This window comes from Micropterus dolomieu, linkage group LG14 (genome assembly GCF_021292245.1).
Source record: "Micropterus dolomieu isolate WLL.071019.BEF.003 ecotype Adirondacks linkage group LG14, ASM2129224v1, whole genome shotgun sequence".
In the NCBI taxonomy this organism is placed as follows: Eukaryota; Metazoa; Chordata; class Actinopteri; order Centrarchiformes; family Centrarchidae; genus Micropterus; species Micropterus dolomieu.
Window position 1 is genome coordinate 11,787,918 of NC_060163.1, and position 16,224 is coordinate 11,804,141.

The 16,224-nt window shown below is 40.3% G+C and overlaps 3 protein-coding genes across 7 annotated transcripts in view; 1 reads left to right on the forward strand and 2 right to left on the reverse strand.

Moving 5' to 3' along the window:
• Positions 1-2,093: 2,093 nt before the first annotated feature.
• mfsd1l (major facilitator superfamily domain containing 1-like) lies at positions 2,094-8,048 on the reverse strand. 2 transcript variants are annotated; one of them, XM_046068820.1, is made up of 13 exons: positions 7,717-8,048; positions 6,715-6,815; positions 6,435-6,544; positions 6,287-6,342; positions 6,050-6,193; positions 5,794-5,952; positions 5,575-5,690; positions 5,335-5,435; positions 4,964-5,075; positions 4,719-4,856; positions 4,122-4,261; positions 3,910-4,021; positions 2,094-3,821 (listed from the first exon to the last, which is right to left on the reverse strand). In XM_046068820.1, exons 1-13 carry the CDS (start codon positions 7,736-7,738, stop codon positions 3,684-3,686), a joined length of 1,449 nt encoding a protein of 482 aa, XP_045924776.1. In that variant the 5' UTR covers positions 7,739-8,048; the 3' UTR covers positions 2,094-3,683. The 2 variants fall into 2 exon arrangements, with proteins under 2 accessions (XP_045924776.1, XP_045924777.1); XM_046068821.1 differs by lacking the exon at positions 7,717-8,048 and having other exon boundaries at positions 6,435-6,577.
• LOC123982881 (probable crossover junction endonuclease EME2) lies at positions 7,605-13,317 on the forward strand. 3 transcript variants are annotated; one of them, XM_046068825.1, is made up of 9 exons: positions 7,605-7,739; positions 8,984-9,396; positions 9,798-9,919; positions 10,160-10,255; positions 10,405-10,529; positions 11,074-11,152; positions 11,421-11,536; positions 11,676-11,865; positions 12,095-13,317. In XM_046068825.1, the coding sequence occupies exons 2-9, from the start codon at positions 9,066-9,068 to the stop codon at positions 12,248-12,250; spliced, it is 1,215 nt and encodes a 404-aa protein (XP_045924781.1). In that variant the 5' UTR covers positions 7,605-7,739; positions 8,984-9,065; the 3' UTR covers positions 12,251-13,317. The 3 variants fall into 3 exon arrangements, with proteins under 3 accessions (XP_045924781.1, XP_045924780.1, XP_045924779.1); XM_046068824.1 differs by lacking the exon at positions 7,605-7,739 and having other exon boundaries at positions 8,873-9,396; positions 10,163-10,255; XM_046068823.1 differs by lacking the exon at positions 7,605-7,739 and having other exon boundaries at positions 8,876-9,396.
• Positions 13,318-13,798: 481 nt separating this feature from the next.
• Positions 13,799-16,224, reverse strand: part of spsb3b (splA/ryanodine receptor domain and SOCS box containing 3b) — a 6,622-nt gene continuing 4,196 nt past the window's right edge. For both annotated transcript variants that reach the window (XM_046068826.1, XM_046068827.1), the window contains exons 6-7: positions 15,050-15,175; positions 13,799-14,934 (exon numbers count right to left, since the gene is read on the reverse strand). In XM_046068826.1, the coding sequence (XP_045924782.1) occupies positions 14,396-14,934; positions 15,050-15,175 (665 nt within the window). In that variant the 3' untranslated portion in view covers positions 13,799-14,395. The remainder of the gene's footprint in view (positions 14,935-15,049; positions 15,176-16,224) is intronic.

Sequence of the window (16,224 nt, forward strand, 5' to 3'; positions counted from 1 at the left end):
AAAAAAGAACTGTGCTGATGCATGGCAAACCCAGATATGATATTACTTGTGTGCAATATTATGCTTTGTCTAATGGCTTGGAATTATTGTAAATAAAAATAAAGCAGAGCCTTTATCACAACGCAGAATTTGTTTAGTAGACCTCAGTATTCCTAATCTATTTTTCACTGAAATACAAGACACAGGATTTTGCAGGTTGTCTATTCATGAAATATAATATTCAACATATTCACAGCATGTTAAATGTAATCATCTTCCTGCATGTTGTTGCATGTTGACAATCAATAGGTTTTTGTCATGCCAATTATACAATGTAACTCACTGATATAACAACTGATCACCCACATAAGGAAGTAAACCATTCCTTACCTAACATCTCTGCAGGCATGCTAGCCATCTTTTCACACAGGATGTAGTCATCGGGGTTGAGGAAAGGCAGCTGCTCCATCATGGACTGTTTAGGAATAAGGTAGAGAACCTCTGCAAGTTCACCATCTTCAATAATTGACATGCGCCTGACTGTGTTCTTCCTTTTGACCCGGTCTAAAACGACCATTTCATTGTTGTGGCTGGAGCCGCAGATCTTGCCCAGGCTGTTGAGGTTGAGAAGGCCTGACATACTCGTGCTGTCGAGGCTTGTAGCCAAACAGTTCAGGCTGCACACTGACTCCAAGTGAGAAACCATAAAGCACACCTCAAGATGTTAAAGCCTTCTGTTGAACTGCAGTAACTAAGTCGCTCTCTAAGACTTTGTGACTGACTCAGCGCTCGCACGAATGTGTGTGTGTGTGTAAGTGTATGTGTGCACATTGTCTCTCAGGCAGTCAAACACTAACTCCTACCACACACCCCTTAAGAAGATTAACCAAGGTATATTTTTAGGGTTTATCTTCATGGTAAACAGATGATCTGAGTTCTAGGTAGTCTCTTTTAGGTAACCTTTTCCCCTCCATTCCAGTGATTTGTCATCATGTGAGGTGCACCCTTCTAGGAATCTGGCAATTGGAGGAAGATTCTGAGCTGTAGCCCTTTATTGTATAATCCTGTTGTGTACGCAGTTAAAATCATATTATTAAAGTCGTCAGTAAATGTCAACCATGTCTGTACAAGTCAGGCATTTTCTGTCTGATCTTTGGTTGAATTATGATTGAATACAAGGACCAGCTGGACACAAAATATGACTATGACTGCAGATATTGTTCATGTGATCATTTCTCCCAGTAATCTATTGCGTTATTCGGCGTGGACTGCAGTCTTTTAATGCTTTGCTTTAAAACAGGAGACTCCACATTTAACCTGGCACAGAGTCAGGGACAGGAAGCTGGCACCCTAAACCTGGAATTTTAGTGTAATAGTTGTTTTAAATATTTGAGATTTGCAGCGTTACTCAAGGTCAGAAAATGCTGATCGGTTTAGGCCCTCTTTCATTTACGTTATTGAATTTCAGTGCTAAAAACTTTTCACATGTTTACAATGTTGATTACATGTGAAAATGGGCAAATGTGGATTGAAAAGCACAAGCTCAAAGCTCTACCAGGTAAAAACCTTTCTTATCAACACAGATTACACAGTGAGCAGCAAACCTTTCCCTTGCACAAATGAAAATGCACAGTTTAAGGTATAGGCCTTCAGGCCTATACCTTAAACTTGTTACACTTGTGATGCTGCCAAATTTGTCTACTGCTATTTATATGTAGGCTTGCAGTTGTTCACAATATGATGAATGTTATGTTAAGTAGTCCTACTGTTATCAGGACTACAAAAAGATTTCCGATATCTAGTCACTAAGAATTCAATAAGCTAAAATATAAGGTTGTATATGGGAAAGCCCCGAAGAGCTGATGTAAAAGCTAGAGACAAACACACAATGGCGGACTCTTCACAATCCCATGCTTTCTACATAAACTGTGGTTATTCCGTTGCATAGAAATGTATAAAGAGTTCCACCTACTGGCTGTAATGTGCTAAACATGTTGTGCTGAGTATTTCGGTGGAAATAAGGTCAACCTTACAACAGTGGTTAAATCTATTTGTTTAGATCTGAATGATTGCTAGGGACAATGTCCAGAAACAATAGAAAGACAGCAAAAAGATTGTCAAAAAATATAAACAGCATTTTATTTTTGCTGTTTGGGCAATGTAACATATCAAATTCCCTTCTCTAAGTACATGCTGACATCTTAAACCATGATAGGAGGTACAAACACTTGTTTTGTTGTGTGTGTGTGTGTGGGGGGGGGCATTTTAGTGATTTGCATTTTCACACTACATTAAAATTATCTAGTGTCCTCAGTAAGCTTCACACAGTCAGTTATGGCAGTACATGAGATAGCTGAGTGATAATGTGATTGATAGATTGTGTTTCAGTTTAAATAAACTCATAACTAAATAAAAAAGTTGATTTTCTTCTTACCCGTATTATACCTGGTTTAACATTGAATACAAGTTATTGATGCTATTTGGGTGTTAACACCGTTTAACAGGGATCTGATTCATTAACACTGCTCAGTTATCTGCTGTAGCAACTACAGACAAATGTAGTTTCAGTGAGGTGTACAGTTATAAACCAAGTTCAATTTGAAACCTTGTACATATAAAAATTAGAAAGGCACTCAAAGAGAACAGACCTCCACCAAGGCCAATAGTCCATTTTTCTATGACACACAAATCTCCAAGTGCTACCACTATATAGTGTATGTCTGGATATATTTCCTAAATTATTAGAATTACAGTGTGTCAAAATATAGCTGTGCTTAGCAGAAGTTTCATCATCATTTATTATGTACTTCTAAAATGGAAATAAAAACAGAAAACACCTTATCATCATGTACATATGTACAAATATTAAATTCTTAGACTAAATACTTGAACAGATATTTTGAGTCAGTTTTTGGACAAAGAAATGCCTCCCGAACCTCCTGAAGCCATGCAAGCTAGCAACTCAGAGGCTATTAGCAAGAACACTGTAGGTGCTACAAGCATTCAGAGAGAACGGTGGCATACGAGAAGAGATCAAAACAAGCCCTCTCTCTGATTAAAATTTCCCTGGATGAATGTAGTGGCAAACAAAATAACAAAAGGGCTGAAGAATTTTACAGTCTACTTGGATGCCATGGAGACGCGATAGGCACAGTTGAGCAGTGATTATAAAAAATTACAGGTGAAGACTGATAATCTGGAAATTGGGGGAAGTTGCAACTTATGTATCATAGGAGCGTCTGAGGGTCTGGATAATGGAATTCACTGGCAAGCTTCTATACGACATACTTGGTGGTCCTAATGGCTTGGAGGGGCCCCTGATCCTGGAAAGGGCTCAGACATTACCAGAATAATATTCCTTTTGCTTCCATAATTGCTAGACGGCTAGTGGAAGCAGGTGGCCTCTCCCACACATGTCCAGTCGGCTGGAGAACTTGTGAGGTTTGGACGTGTGGAGAAAGTAAAGATAGGTGCTATAGAAGCTGGGTGGCTCTAAGGTACATTTTATAAAACCTGGCAACCATTTCTGACATATATGGAAACACTAAGACTGTGTACTCCATAACTGATTCTCACTCAAACCAAATTACAACACAGATTATTAAAAATAGACGACAGGCAAACATCTGTATGTTGGTAATTCACACTGAATGTATTACAAATTGTTGTGTTGCTGGAAAAAAAGGGGGGGGGGATGTTCAAACTTAGGAGTTGATAGAAGGAGATCTGACCACCTCTTCCTCTTCCTCCTCCTGCTGTTCCTCTCCCTGGTTGAGCGGCTCTCTGTCTGAATCTATCTCTGCCTGTGCTGACCTCTTGGTTGTCTTGTTCAGGGTCCCGCCCTGCAGAAAAACAAATATTAACTGAACACACTGTATGCCGTGCTAACACACACACACACACACACACACAGTCTGTGAGATGTCTGACCTGTCTGTGGTCGACAGTGTTGAGCAGCACTGACGTGACGATGCAGCTGATAGTGTTAGCCAACATGAAGATCATCATCCTCTGCCAACGCCACAGCGGAATTTTTGTTTCGCTGGGCAGGAAATGGAGAAAGCAGTGCAGCTAAGTAAAGATCTAACATACAGCATGGACCATTAGTGCACTGCCGTAAGATATTCTGAAATATTTCCTACCTGGACTTGGTGCCCAGAATCTGCCCAACAACCAGATTGGACACCCCAATCCCAACCATCTGTACGGAGGTGGCCAGACCCATGGCGGTTCCCAGAGTCGCCTGAGGTACCACGAGGGGAATAGAAGGCCACATGCTTGCCTGGAATACAACACAGACAGTTTAAATTAAGACACATGCTTTTCCTAAATACAGGGACTCATCTGCTTGTGAAATTGATCTGTATGCACCAGTGTAGCATAGACATTTTCCTCTCCACATATTCTTTATCTGCCAGACATTTCACTATGTTCAACATAACGTTTAAACATAAGCATTTCAATTTCAGTAGCGTGAGCATCAACTGAATTATAATTCTACTTCCTACTGTTTGGAGTCCTTTATTTGACTAAGAGCATGTGGGTCTTCTGATAGGTAACTAGTTAATTCAGCTAGGAGGATCCTGATCTTTCAGGTTTACAACAAACAAGGTCCTCATGCAAAGTAAAAGTAGTAGTAATAGTAAAAGCTAAGAAATTCTCCTGGTAAAAAACAAACAAAGAGAAAGTCGGTGTTAGAATTGAAAATGTTAAAAACAATGGCTTTGACGCGAACTCACAGCAGCAAAAGAGTAGGTGACTCCGAGCCATATGGTGGAGACAAGTGGAGGGACAAAGGTGAAGGCCAGGAGTCCAAACACAGGCAGCGTGAGGACAGCGCAGGCCACTGCGAAAATGCCCCGCAGGCCCACATAATCCTGGAACAATCACAAAACAATGTCACGTGTTGCACCAAATTACCTATCTATTCTATACTGCTTTAAACAGCAGACTTTTGAACTGGTTTAGGTTACAAGATACTTACTATGAGGATGCCCACGGTGGCTGAGAGGACCAGTGAGCTGTCATAAACTGCCCCGGCGATGTAGGCCGCCTCCTTCTGACTGTAGCCACTGTACTTATCCTGAATGAACTTACTGGGCAGCAAAAACACAGGCTTATGTTAGAAGTAAATGATTCTTTTAAGTGTTTCTGCACTAGGGTCACATAAATACAATGGTTTTATGATGTATAAATATCCCAAAGAAATTTAATTATTATTTAAAAAATGAATGACATCTTGGCATGTGTAATCTTATGGCCTAAAGCATTCCTAATCTAAAAGAAATTACTGTATGCTGGATTTAAAAACCTGTTTCAAATCTGGGGAATATGCATGAGCTGTGTGTGCTGTACCTGGCATCTGCGATGAATGGGAAAATGCCGTTGTAGAAGAACATGATGGTGAGAACCAGCAGCCAGTATCTTAGGGACAGGAGCTTCACATCCTGAATCCTCTACACACACACACACACACACACACACACACACACACACTCAATCCAGGGCATACTGGGTATGTATGCACTACCCAACAAAGTTAATGGACATTTACACACACAAAAAAAAACCTGGGAGGTCAGAAACTGTTTATACCACTTTGCGGGACTCCTCTTGAATGGCACCATCAAGACCCAGCTGCGTCATACCGATCTTGTCCAGGGCACTGACTACAATGGCAGATATAAAGCCCAGCACACACAGCAGTGCACCTAGAGAACAAAGCGCCACGTGCCAAGTAGCATCAGAAAATAACTCCTACTTTACTACTCTACACACTATGAACTTTGAGGTGTCTTTCCCCTCTTCACCTACCACCCCAGAGTGTCCACTGCATGCCATATTTTTCTTCAAACTTCTGGGTGAGGAAGAAGTTCAGGACTGAACCCAGGCGAGAGAAAGCCAGGGTCAGACCGAAAGCCAAGGCCAGCTCCTTCCCTCTGAACCAAAAGGCTGTGATGCGGTTCTGAACAACTATGAAGGACAATTAATGACAGAAACCGGTTTAGAAACATTCGTCCGAGATGACATTGCAAAGACTATGTATATGACTTTTGTAAGGTGGCCTCACTGGTCAGAGATCCGTTGCCTGATCCAAAAAGTAGTCGGCCTGTGAGCATAAGTGGCAGCAGATAGGGAGATCCTTTATAGTGGGAACCCAGTGCAAACAGCGACGAGCCCAAAACACACAGAAAGGAGAACAGAAATACTCCAACTGCAGAAAAGAGGAAAGGGGAATCAAGTTACCATGAGTTACCAAACAGTCAGTCAGTTGTTTGATTTGCAGATAAGATACACAAAGACTTACAGCGGTTTCCTAATTTGTCAATCAGGAACCCAGCCAGGATCACCACAACTGCATTCCTGATGATAGGAGAGAACAGTACCAACTGTAGCCGTTTTCTGATAAGCCATTAATCAGCACATTACAGTAGAGTCAATGTGTGTGTACTTACGTCCAAGCATAGATGGCATAAAGAAGATTGTACTGCTGAGGGCTCATCCCCAATCCCTCCACACAGTCCACCGTCCCATTGATCACTGTTGCATTGGGACATGTCAGGTTCTGTCACATGAGGTGGTTAAAGTTATTATCTGACTGGCCACAAAAAGAGAGAGACAGACTTTGGAATTCTGACACCAAACTACAATGATCACGTTAAGTTAACGTGGAGGAATCATATGATACTCATAGTATCTTTAAGCTGGTCTGCCCTCCCACCACCTCATACTTGCCCCTTGGAACTGATCCTGCAAAACACTGGGCATGTCAAAGCAGAAGTAGGAGCCAAATGTCAGCAGGCAGTTGAAGAACAGCACCACAAAGCGATAATAAGCTGTGGAAAATATAACAAAAATTAATGAACTGTCTAATTTTATGACTCTCTCACTTACTTTACAACATGCACATGAAGAGATACCAACAACACTGAACACTTAAGTGTACTCTAAAAATACTATTGCATTAGAAATCCTTACTTAAGTGAACATACACAAGTATTAGCATACACTTACTTAAAGTACTTAAAGTACAAAAAATAAAAGTACTCGTTCAGAATGACCCATTTCAGAATAATGTGTATTATATCACTGGATTAATGTGTGAGCTTCTCTAATGTTGTAGCATGCAAGGTGGAGCTAATTTAAGCTACTTTAAACTGCAGGGTAGCTTCATCCACTCTTATGCATCATCATTTATTAGTTGATTGATATTTTGTATCAGTAAGCTGAATCTACAAAACAACTAGTAGTGTTGTCAATTAAACGTAGTGGAGTAAAAAGTACACCATTAGCTTCCAAAATGTAGTGGAGAAGTATAAAGTAGCCTAAAATGGAAAGGCTCAATAGCCTAGTACCTCAAAATTGCACTTAGTTACAATACACAAACAACCACCCCTGATTTTGTACATTTCCTGTAACTTTGTCCAATGTGAAATTTTGAGTTGACCTCACTGGGAAAACAAAGTGTGTGAAGAATACATTTTGTATTTTTTCACAATACATTCATAAGATAGCAAACCACTACTGCCAACCTCAAGGTTGTGGCAACTTCCCATTTAGTCACATGAGCTATTTTAACGACACATTAAGCATAAAATGCTGAGTCGGCCGTTCTCTCAGTGGCCCAGTTTTTCAGGGAAGTATACGGAGAGACAAGAGGTTCGACAGTCTGGCTGTGTAACATTTAGTGACGTGAAGAAGTCATTTTTTGGAAAATAAAACTATAGTCACACGTACCTTTCTCTGCCGGCTGCGTCATGGTGAGCGAAAAAAGAACAGAGACTATAAAAAAAGAAGACTTCAAAATCACATCCTTCTGTGTTGTTTACATGGACAGGCTAGTTAGCAGTGTTAGCAGGGTGCGTTCAGGTCCGCTGCAACTCTTTTCTGCAGTCCGCAGCTCTTTAAACTACATGGATCGACCTCTTCCTCTGTAAAGACGCAACGAGTCGCTTGTAAATCTGCGCACGAAGCAGACACTTTTTTTTAACCCCTGAAACTTTATTCATGGTCATTTCTAGATCATTATTACATTCTTTTCTATATTAGACATTCAAGAAAAAGTCAAAGTAGAATAATAATTTTTTTTTTGAATATTCAAAATACATTAGGCTATAACAACAGACAGATTTAAATTGTGTATGTAAGTGTAAAGCCTATGTTACGTTTTCAATCATTAATTTGGTCTGAACAAGTTTTCAAGTAAATGCAGTTAAATAAGGGATATAAATAGGGGAATGGATTTGAGTTCAGATTTACAGTACAAAGTACAGTTGACTTTAATGTGAGCACAGCATAAAATAAAAAGATTATATGTAAAACTTTTCTTTTTTTAAACTTACCAACTGTATTCATGTTTAATCCAATTAATGTTGGATGCACCCTTCACATACCTTAAATGTATGTGCCCGTTCTGATTTGTATGCTTGTCAAATCCTTCTATAAACACTTAATTGAAGGTTCAATCTATGTAAATCTTAAGAAAACAAAAACATCAACAAAAAGCATCAAATTCACTCTTTTTTTTAGCCTAGGCCTAGCCTACAGGTTACAGTCTAAAAATGTATTAATAATATGCTTAAGTCACAATTCTAATGACAAAAGTACAGCAATATGTTTAGTTATAGGACTTTTTCACTACACTGACCCCATTCAGTCAGTGTTTTCTCAGTGTGTCCTGAGAATTAATCCAATGAAACCGGCCTGTGGTGTTGGCTGGTCTGTAGTCCACCTGGTGACAGCTGCTTGGTTTATCTGCCATCTGTTGTTTCTAATTAAAAACAATCTACACTTTGGTCGGGTTTATTTAAAAAGGTTACTTTATATAGTTTCCTTGGGGGTAAAACGGGATTATGAAGCGCGTTTTCTTTTAGTTTGGCCCTCAGCGGACGCGGTCGAACTGGGCCCTAGTAAGCAGGTTGTTTATACATCCATGAGTAGGCTAGCATGTTGTATAAATGGTGTGTTCAATGACTTTTGATGATGCAATGTCTGTTTTGCGTAGAGCTAAAACATGGGACATATCTGAATCTGAGGAAAGCGACGCTGAAACAAAACCCGATTTAAACCGCGATGGGAGCAGTCAAATGGTAACAGTCAGCACAGACTTCATAGAGGATCACAGTCCGTCAGCCACAAAATGCGAGTCTGGTCAAGCTTCGGCTCTGTCTCCCCCGCGTCCAGATGGATGTGACACACCAAGTCCTGCAAGAAAACGCCGCACCAAGGAGGAGATAGAAGCGGACAAAGAGACAGCCAAGGAGAGGAAGGAGGCGAGAGAGAGGCAGAGAGCTGCCAGAGCCCGGGAGAAGGAGGAGAGGAGACAGGAGCAGCAGAGGAGGAGAGAGGCTGCGGAGAATCTCAAGAGTCTCAGGCCAGAGAACTGCCTCAAGTGTCTGACGGTCTGCATTGATCCAGGTACAGGGGCGCACCATGCTGCCTTCAGGTGCTGTCAGAAATTTTTCATTATCTATCGACTACATAGAGACAGCTTGACTACAATTAGGGGATTTTTTTTTAATTGCTGCAAAAAAACAATAACATTGCAATAATGATAATAATAAACGATATCAGGAATATTGATGAATTGATTAAAAATGTATTAGATATTTAAAATTTTTATTTTTTCATCCAGTAGAACTACTTAGGCAACTTCTTACTTGGCTTAATTTTGCTCCTCTAACCAACAAAAGCATGCATGCATGACAATTTTTATTTACAAGCTTCAATGTCTGACCCCACTTAAAGGCATCGTCTAACCAGGTTCTGACTTCCACAAAAAGGACAATACATCCAATGCCATGTGTGCTTTTCCCCAGCTCTTCTGCAACAGGATGGCTCAGACATCTTGCTGAACACCCTGGCTACCTTTGAGTGGAGGTTTAGCATAGAGAGCCAGCAGCTCCCGCGCAGTATTACCTGGACCAGAGATATACCTCAGGTAGTTTCTGAGCAAATAGCTCCTGCAGCTAGTAAAGCACATGTCCACACCTGCATGTTCTTTTTACATTTGTAGAGTGTGTCCTTCTGTGGCCCTGCAACATGCATTTTGTACATTTAATTTACTGTGATATTTTGGCTGCATTGCATTTATTAATTGGCTGTATTTCTACTTATTACAACTACTACTACTTCCTTTTTCTACTTTCTCCAGCGGGATCATTACTGTTTTGCCTTTTAGCAGGGAGAAGATGGCAAGGGGTCGGTGGGGGAGGAGCAAGTGGTTCTGGTGCTGGATCTGACTGACTTCATGGACATGGTGATCTCTCTGAAGAGAGTAAGCAACCGTTTTAAGTTGCAATAAATTAACTTTGTTGGCAGCCTGTATGATTGAGATGTGATGATTCTGACCTCCAGTAGACTGCCTTGTTGCATGTTTTTAGTAGCCTCAATGCTGCACTCCATATTATTTTGTTGGTACTGCAGATGCTAGAGAATGAAGGGGAGGAGACGGAGGTGGGGTCTTTCCTCAGTCCTCTTTTGGAGTGTCTCAACCGCGATGCCAAGAAGGTGGTCACTCTTTTAGTGACTGACACTCTGCCATATTACAGGTTAGTGTACTGTGTTTGTGGCCTCTGATGGACAGACACTTAATAACCCAGTTACTTTTTTATTTACTAACTTTGTTCATCTCTGGTGAGCTTATTTTTCACTGTTGTAAGTCAGTTTCTTTTCATTAAACATAAATATCGTCACTCAAAACACCTCTATGCATGCAGTTCATATTGTATATATCATATCCATCTACCTCATGTGCATAAAAATTCCTGCACAAAAATATTTATTTGCATCATCCTTTGCACTCTGATCTGTTTGACTATTGTCTTGCTGTTTATAAATGTTGCTGTTTTTGTTTACATTTGTGTGTATTTACCTGTACATGGTACAACGTTTCTGTTCTGTTCTGTTTTTTTTTTTCAGCCTGTTGTCCTGTTTGTTTATGCTTGTTTTGTGTATGTACATTGAGAGGAATGTAAGACCGGAGTCAAATTCCTCCTATATGTACACATACCTGGCCAATAAATGTGATTCTGATTCTGTGTTGAGTTTCATGTAAACATTCTAACCTGGCTTATTGGTTTTATTTACCAACAGGTCAAATACTTGTGTTGTGCATTTACTAGATGAGACGCTGCAATCCAAATTAGGGATGGAGTATCAGGACATTGAGGAGGTCTGCTTCGTTTGAATCTCTTCCCTCTTGTAACTAGTTGTACAGCGAGAATTAGTTGATCTTGCATATTCTTTTTGTAGATGTTTGACCACTCAATTGTATTGTTTTAGAAGATTGATAGGTAACAGAGAGTTACATTTTTCTTTAAACACTTTACATACTTGACATATATAAATGTTCCTGTACACTTTATGGTATTTGAGCAGAGCTTTATTGTTGAGGTTTGACAATGTGGGGTTTCTTTGGTACTGTCTCTATTTCTCTCCAGGTTCTTGTGTACCTAGAGCTCTGCAAGAATATCTCACTGGTCTTCCTGGATGGCTGGCAGGAGGTCACTAACCATGTGTGTGCTGTCACCAAGGCCTTATCAAAGCGCCCTTTCAAGTATGCAGCCACTCTAATCATTGTCACATTAACAGACAAGGGACATTTCCATCAGACATGATATTATATATCGCAGTAAAACCATCCCATTTAATGCCTGGCTAATTTCCACATATGATGTCTTTCCATTCCCTTACAGACTGCTGACAGAGCGAGCAGAGCTGCCCTTCTGCGTGGATGGTTCATGGGCCAGCGGCGTTCGGGTGGAGAGGGACGGCTCAGGGCTGATCCAGGTCTGGAGCAAGCAGATCCAACAGCTGAACAGAGTCAGCCCAGCCGTGGCCTCCACTGTGACTGTAGCCTACCCGTCTCCTCAGCTGTTGCTGCAGGTACACCTGAGTGCACTCCTAGAGAGTCCTATTTAGGATGGTGTCAACATAAGCAGAGGTGTGGGTAGGATTCCCACTGTGATCTCCCACTCTGTGCAACCGAGGCATTTTGGATAAATTGTTGCTTTTTATTGATCATAAACAATGTGTGAGAGATTGTTTGCAAAATGTTTATGTCCTGAAGGAATATAATATCCACATTTCTTTTTATTTTATTTTGTGTTTTTAGGCGTACAAGAGCTTGGGGTCTGAGGAAGCCAGAAAGGGGCTGCTGGCTGGTCTCTTAGTGAAAAGTGGAGGTAAAGAGAGACGTATAGGACCGGAGATATCAGCCAGAGTTTACCGCTGCTTCACCGCCCAGAACCCCCAGCTGGTCCTGGACTAATTTGTCAATTTGAGAACGAGATGGACGTCAGCGAGGATTAATCCGGTTTCTAATGACACTTTGTCACCACTTGGCTGCAAATATGTTAATGATGATGTTTACAAGCTAAAAATATGCCTTAGATATCATGTTTACCTTCCAGCAAAGCACTATTTATACCCCTCTGAACTTCAACAGTCAAGCAACAAAAGATATTAATAGAGTATATTTAGTGAAATAAGGAATTATATGTATTATTTTATGGAAGCCTATAGGGAATTATATGAAAATAAAATTAAAATATAAACTCGAACACTTAAATGTAATTCCACAATAGCATTATAATTTCCCACATATGTATGTATGTGTTACATGAGTAAAAATGAAAATGCAAATTGGATTATTGAATTTCCCCCCACATACTCGTATGGGCTATCTATCGCCATATTCAAATACAAAAAATGGGAAAAGCTGCTTTACAGTGGCAACTTCCAATGTTAATTTAAATTTGAAAATTCAAATGCAATATAAACATGTAACCTGATTTTCCATTTTTGCAAGCAATAAAATGAAAATGCAATCTATCAGTTCCTTTAAACAAGGCAGGTCTTCAGTTAGGGTGTCACTTTCTCATTCACTGACTTGGCTCATTAACTTTTACAAGTACTTACCGACCTGGGCCAGCACTATGCGCTAACTGGAAGTAGAGTGTTTGTCTGTCACTGGGGCAATGGCAGTTATGCTGGTGGGGGAAATAACTGAACTTAAACTAACTAAATCAATATGGGGTGAACTGTGCTTCTCTAAGGCCTCTGCAGCCTCTCAGAGGAGCAGTGCTAAGGACTACAACATCAAGCAATGGCCACAAAAGTCAGGTTCTGGTAGTTTGCCTATGTTGTCCCGCCTACAGAGAATGATTGATGCCCTAACTGAAGATGAGAGGACTGACAGATTGAATTTTCATTTTGACACCAAAAGAGCATGATACCTTGTAAATGCAATGGACTGGGGTCGCTGTTTCACTTATTGCTTTGAATACTGTACACTTTACAGCAGAATAAGTCTTTGAAAATAAACTCTCAAATGCAGTTTTTTATTTGTATTTTTTAAATTGTTTGAAAAATGCATTTTTATTTTGACTTAAATATTGCTTGCATGAAAGAAAAAGCAGGTTACATTGTTTGTATTGAATTTTAATTTTCAAATTTGAATTAACATTTGAATTTTGTCCATGGTACAGCAGTGTACGACAAATAAACAGAATTTTACATTTCTGTGTTAATATGGTAATAGAACAAATGGAATATGTGAAAATGAAAATGCTAATTTATTTAATAAATTTAAATTTTTACTCAAATAACGTGTGGAAAATTATATAATTGTGAAATTACATTTTCATTTTTAAGTTTACATGATCATTTTAATATTGTCCCCATATAGGCTTCCATAATTATGATTAATTATTTTGATCCAATATTTGTTCATTTTTAAATGTATTGTTAGAGGAACTGCCATGAACTACATATGTTGTTTATATCTATAAAAATGAGCTGCAACAGAACCTTTCAGTTCAGTGAATAAGAAAGTTCATTAACAAAGCATAACTGTAAATAGAAAAACAAATCCTCTTGTAAGCAAAAAAACAACCACTGTTGATATTCAAGCCAATTGCTGATTACAAAACACACGTTTACTGTACAAAAAGTAATTTTCACAGTATCAAAAAGCAACTCTGTTCCCCCTGAAGTCTAGCCCCCAGAATTGTACAAGATTCAGAGTTTAATCTAAAGACAGTGACTGGCATATTTATAAAATTAAACAAAAAAATCAGAGCAGTACAAATGGCTCTCATTAGCCCCATAATAGCAATTGACTAAAATGAGAGTGAATGACCCAGATGTGACTTTTAATATCTCAACTTCCTTAAATTTCTCACTCACTACAGACTCACTCCCTTCTCCCCATTCATGACAAAGTTTTTCAAATGTCATAAAAATGAGTAAATGAAAAAGAGCACAGCATTCCAAGTCAATGATTTGATTAAGAAATGTTGTCTAAAAGATCAGATGGCTCTTATCTCCATGGTTTCCAACAGGACATTTTGATGGCAATGGTAGAATAGCTGTATGCCAAACACTTGTAAATACATTTGACTTCTTCTTTATGTCATGTCCAGCGGCATCTTTTACATTGGTAATCCTCTGGCTCGGAGCAGCAGCTTTCGTAGTCACTGCTGGGAGGAGTTGGAGGGCAGTGGCAAGTGCAGGGTTGAGTTTGAGATGACATTTGACAGGAACACTGGTATGGGTCTGTGTCAGGAAACGGGCTTGTGCAGGGGCTCGGGGAGGCGCAGGCACTCAGATTGGATACTGGGCTCAGAATGGGGCTGGGGCTGGAAGGCAGGCTCATGTCCTCGTGGAAATCCTCAGGTGAGTCCATGTTGTCCTCTGAGGCCTCAGAGCTGCTGCTGAGGGTGAAGACCCATCCTAGCTGTGCATGGAGGAGGGTGCGCAGACCCGGGGGCAGCTCCAGGGCGTTAAGTAGGTCTGGGCAGCAGGGCAACATTTGGCGGAGCCTGGCACAGCAAAGGTACTGCAGGGAGGTGGGTGTATAGCAGGCACGGATCACCTTCATACTGCTTTTGGCTGCTGTGGAGCACACCATGGGGTACAACTTCTTGTTCTGCAGCCTAGTGGCAGCAACACCTGTTGTAGCAGGAGAGGCAACAGGATGAAAACATCCACCGGGCAGTCATAACTAAAAAGCTATTCTCTTGTGTTTTATGTAGCTGGGCAGCTTGAATTACAGATAAACATTCACCTATGCAGTGCCGATTCTTGTAGAAGGTCAGGGTGCCATGCCAGGTGTCCAGGTGCACCCCTATGATGGAGCCTTGGCCAAACCGAGAGGAGAACTTCACTTTGTCCCCTTTGTGCTGGAGGTGACCTTTAAACAGGTATAGATATAGAATTATTGTATAGGATTTTAGCAGTGGTGGAAGAAGTATGCAGATGTACCAGTACTTCAAAGTAAAGCTAGTCCCGGGTCATGCATTTACAATCATACTTATGAAAGAGTGCAGAAGTATTATCAGCCAAATTAAAAGTAAAATTAATATTATTACATAAGTTGCATTTTACTGTTGTAACTGGTCGAGAGGTAGAGCTAGTTTGGTTGTTAAGTCCTTAAGTCCAGTGGTTCCCAATCTAGGGGTCGTAAGGGTCACAAGATAAATCTGTGGGGTCCTGAGATGACTAATAGGGTTGGAAAGACAAGAACACAAAAACAAAATCCTGCCACACGCATTTGTTTTCAGTTTTTGGACTTTTCACTAACCCTTGCATGTCTGTGAAATATTGGATCATTTTGCCTCTTTGGGCCTCAAACAGTTATTTCAGTGAAACCATGAGATGTTTAGAGGGGAAATGTCTCTTGTGAGCGGAACTGCGATCAACTCATAGACATCTGAAATGTGACAAAGGTCCCAGCTAAACATTGCTTTTTTTTGCTGCAAAATTTTTTTCAGAACCACTGATTTAATCTTTAACAATGTATTACATATAACAATGATGCACTGAGCTCCTCTCTCCTCTACTTTCTCTCCCTCTGTATGCAACCTCATCCCATTATTGCATGTTACTAACACAACTTCTCCCCTTTCCGGTAGTCTTGTGCTTTCTCGTCCCTCTCCTCTCTCCTCCTATCACTTTCTGCAGGTTTTCTGGCTCTGGAGCTGTGGAGTCTGGATCTGTGGCTGCGGGTCACCTGCTGCCCCCGTGTTCCTGCTCGACACCCTCTGCTGCAACGACTATTGTTACTAGTCCTATTATTATTATTGTTATTATAATCATTAACATTATGATTGTTATCATTAACACTACTATAAATATCTGTACCATTTTCTAGTCTATAGCAACATCACCTTTACTGTCTGTACCTCTGTATGTGTATATTGTGTAGGCTGCCTCCCTCCCCTCTCTCTCCTTCCATCCCTC

Coding starts and splice junctions, on each gene's coding strand:
- mfsd1l (XM_046068820.1), bottom strand. CDS start 7,738: ATGACGCAGCCGGCAGAGAAAG. Junction 6,343..6,434: donor TATGCCATCTATGCTTGGAC/GTAAGTACACAC, acceptor TCCTATCATCAG/GAATGCAGTTGTGGTGATCC. Junction 5,691..5,793: donor GCAGTGGACACTCTGGGGTG/GTAGGTGAAGAG, acceptor TTTGTTCTCTAG/GTGCACTGCTGTGTGTGCTG.
- LOC123982881 (XM_046068823.1), top strand. CDS start 8,937: ATGGTGTGTTCAATGACTTTTGATGATGCAATGTCTGTTTTGCGTAGA. Junction 9,397..9,797: donor GACGGTCTGCATTGATCCAG/GTACAGGGGCGC, acceptor GCTTTTCCCCAG/CTCTTCTGCAACAGGATGGC. Junction 11,153..11,420: donor AGTATCAGGACATTGAGGAG/GTCTGCTTCGTT, acceptor ATTTCTCTCCAG/GTTCTTGTGTACCTAGAGCT.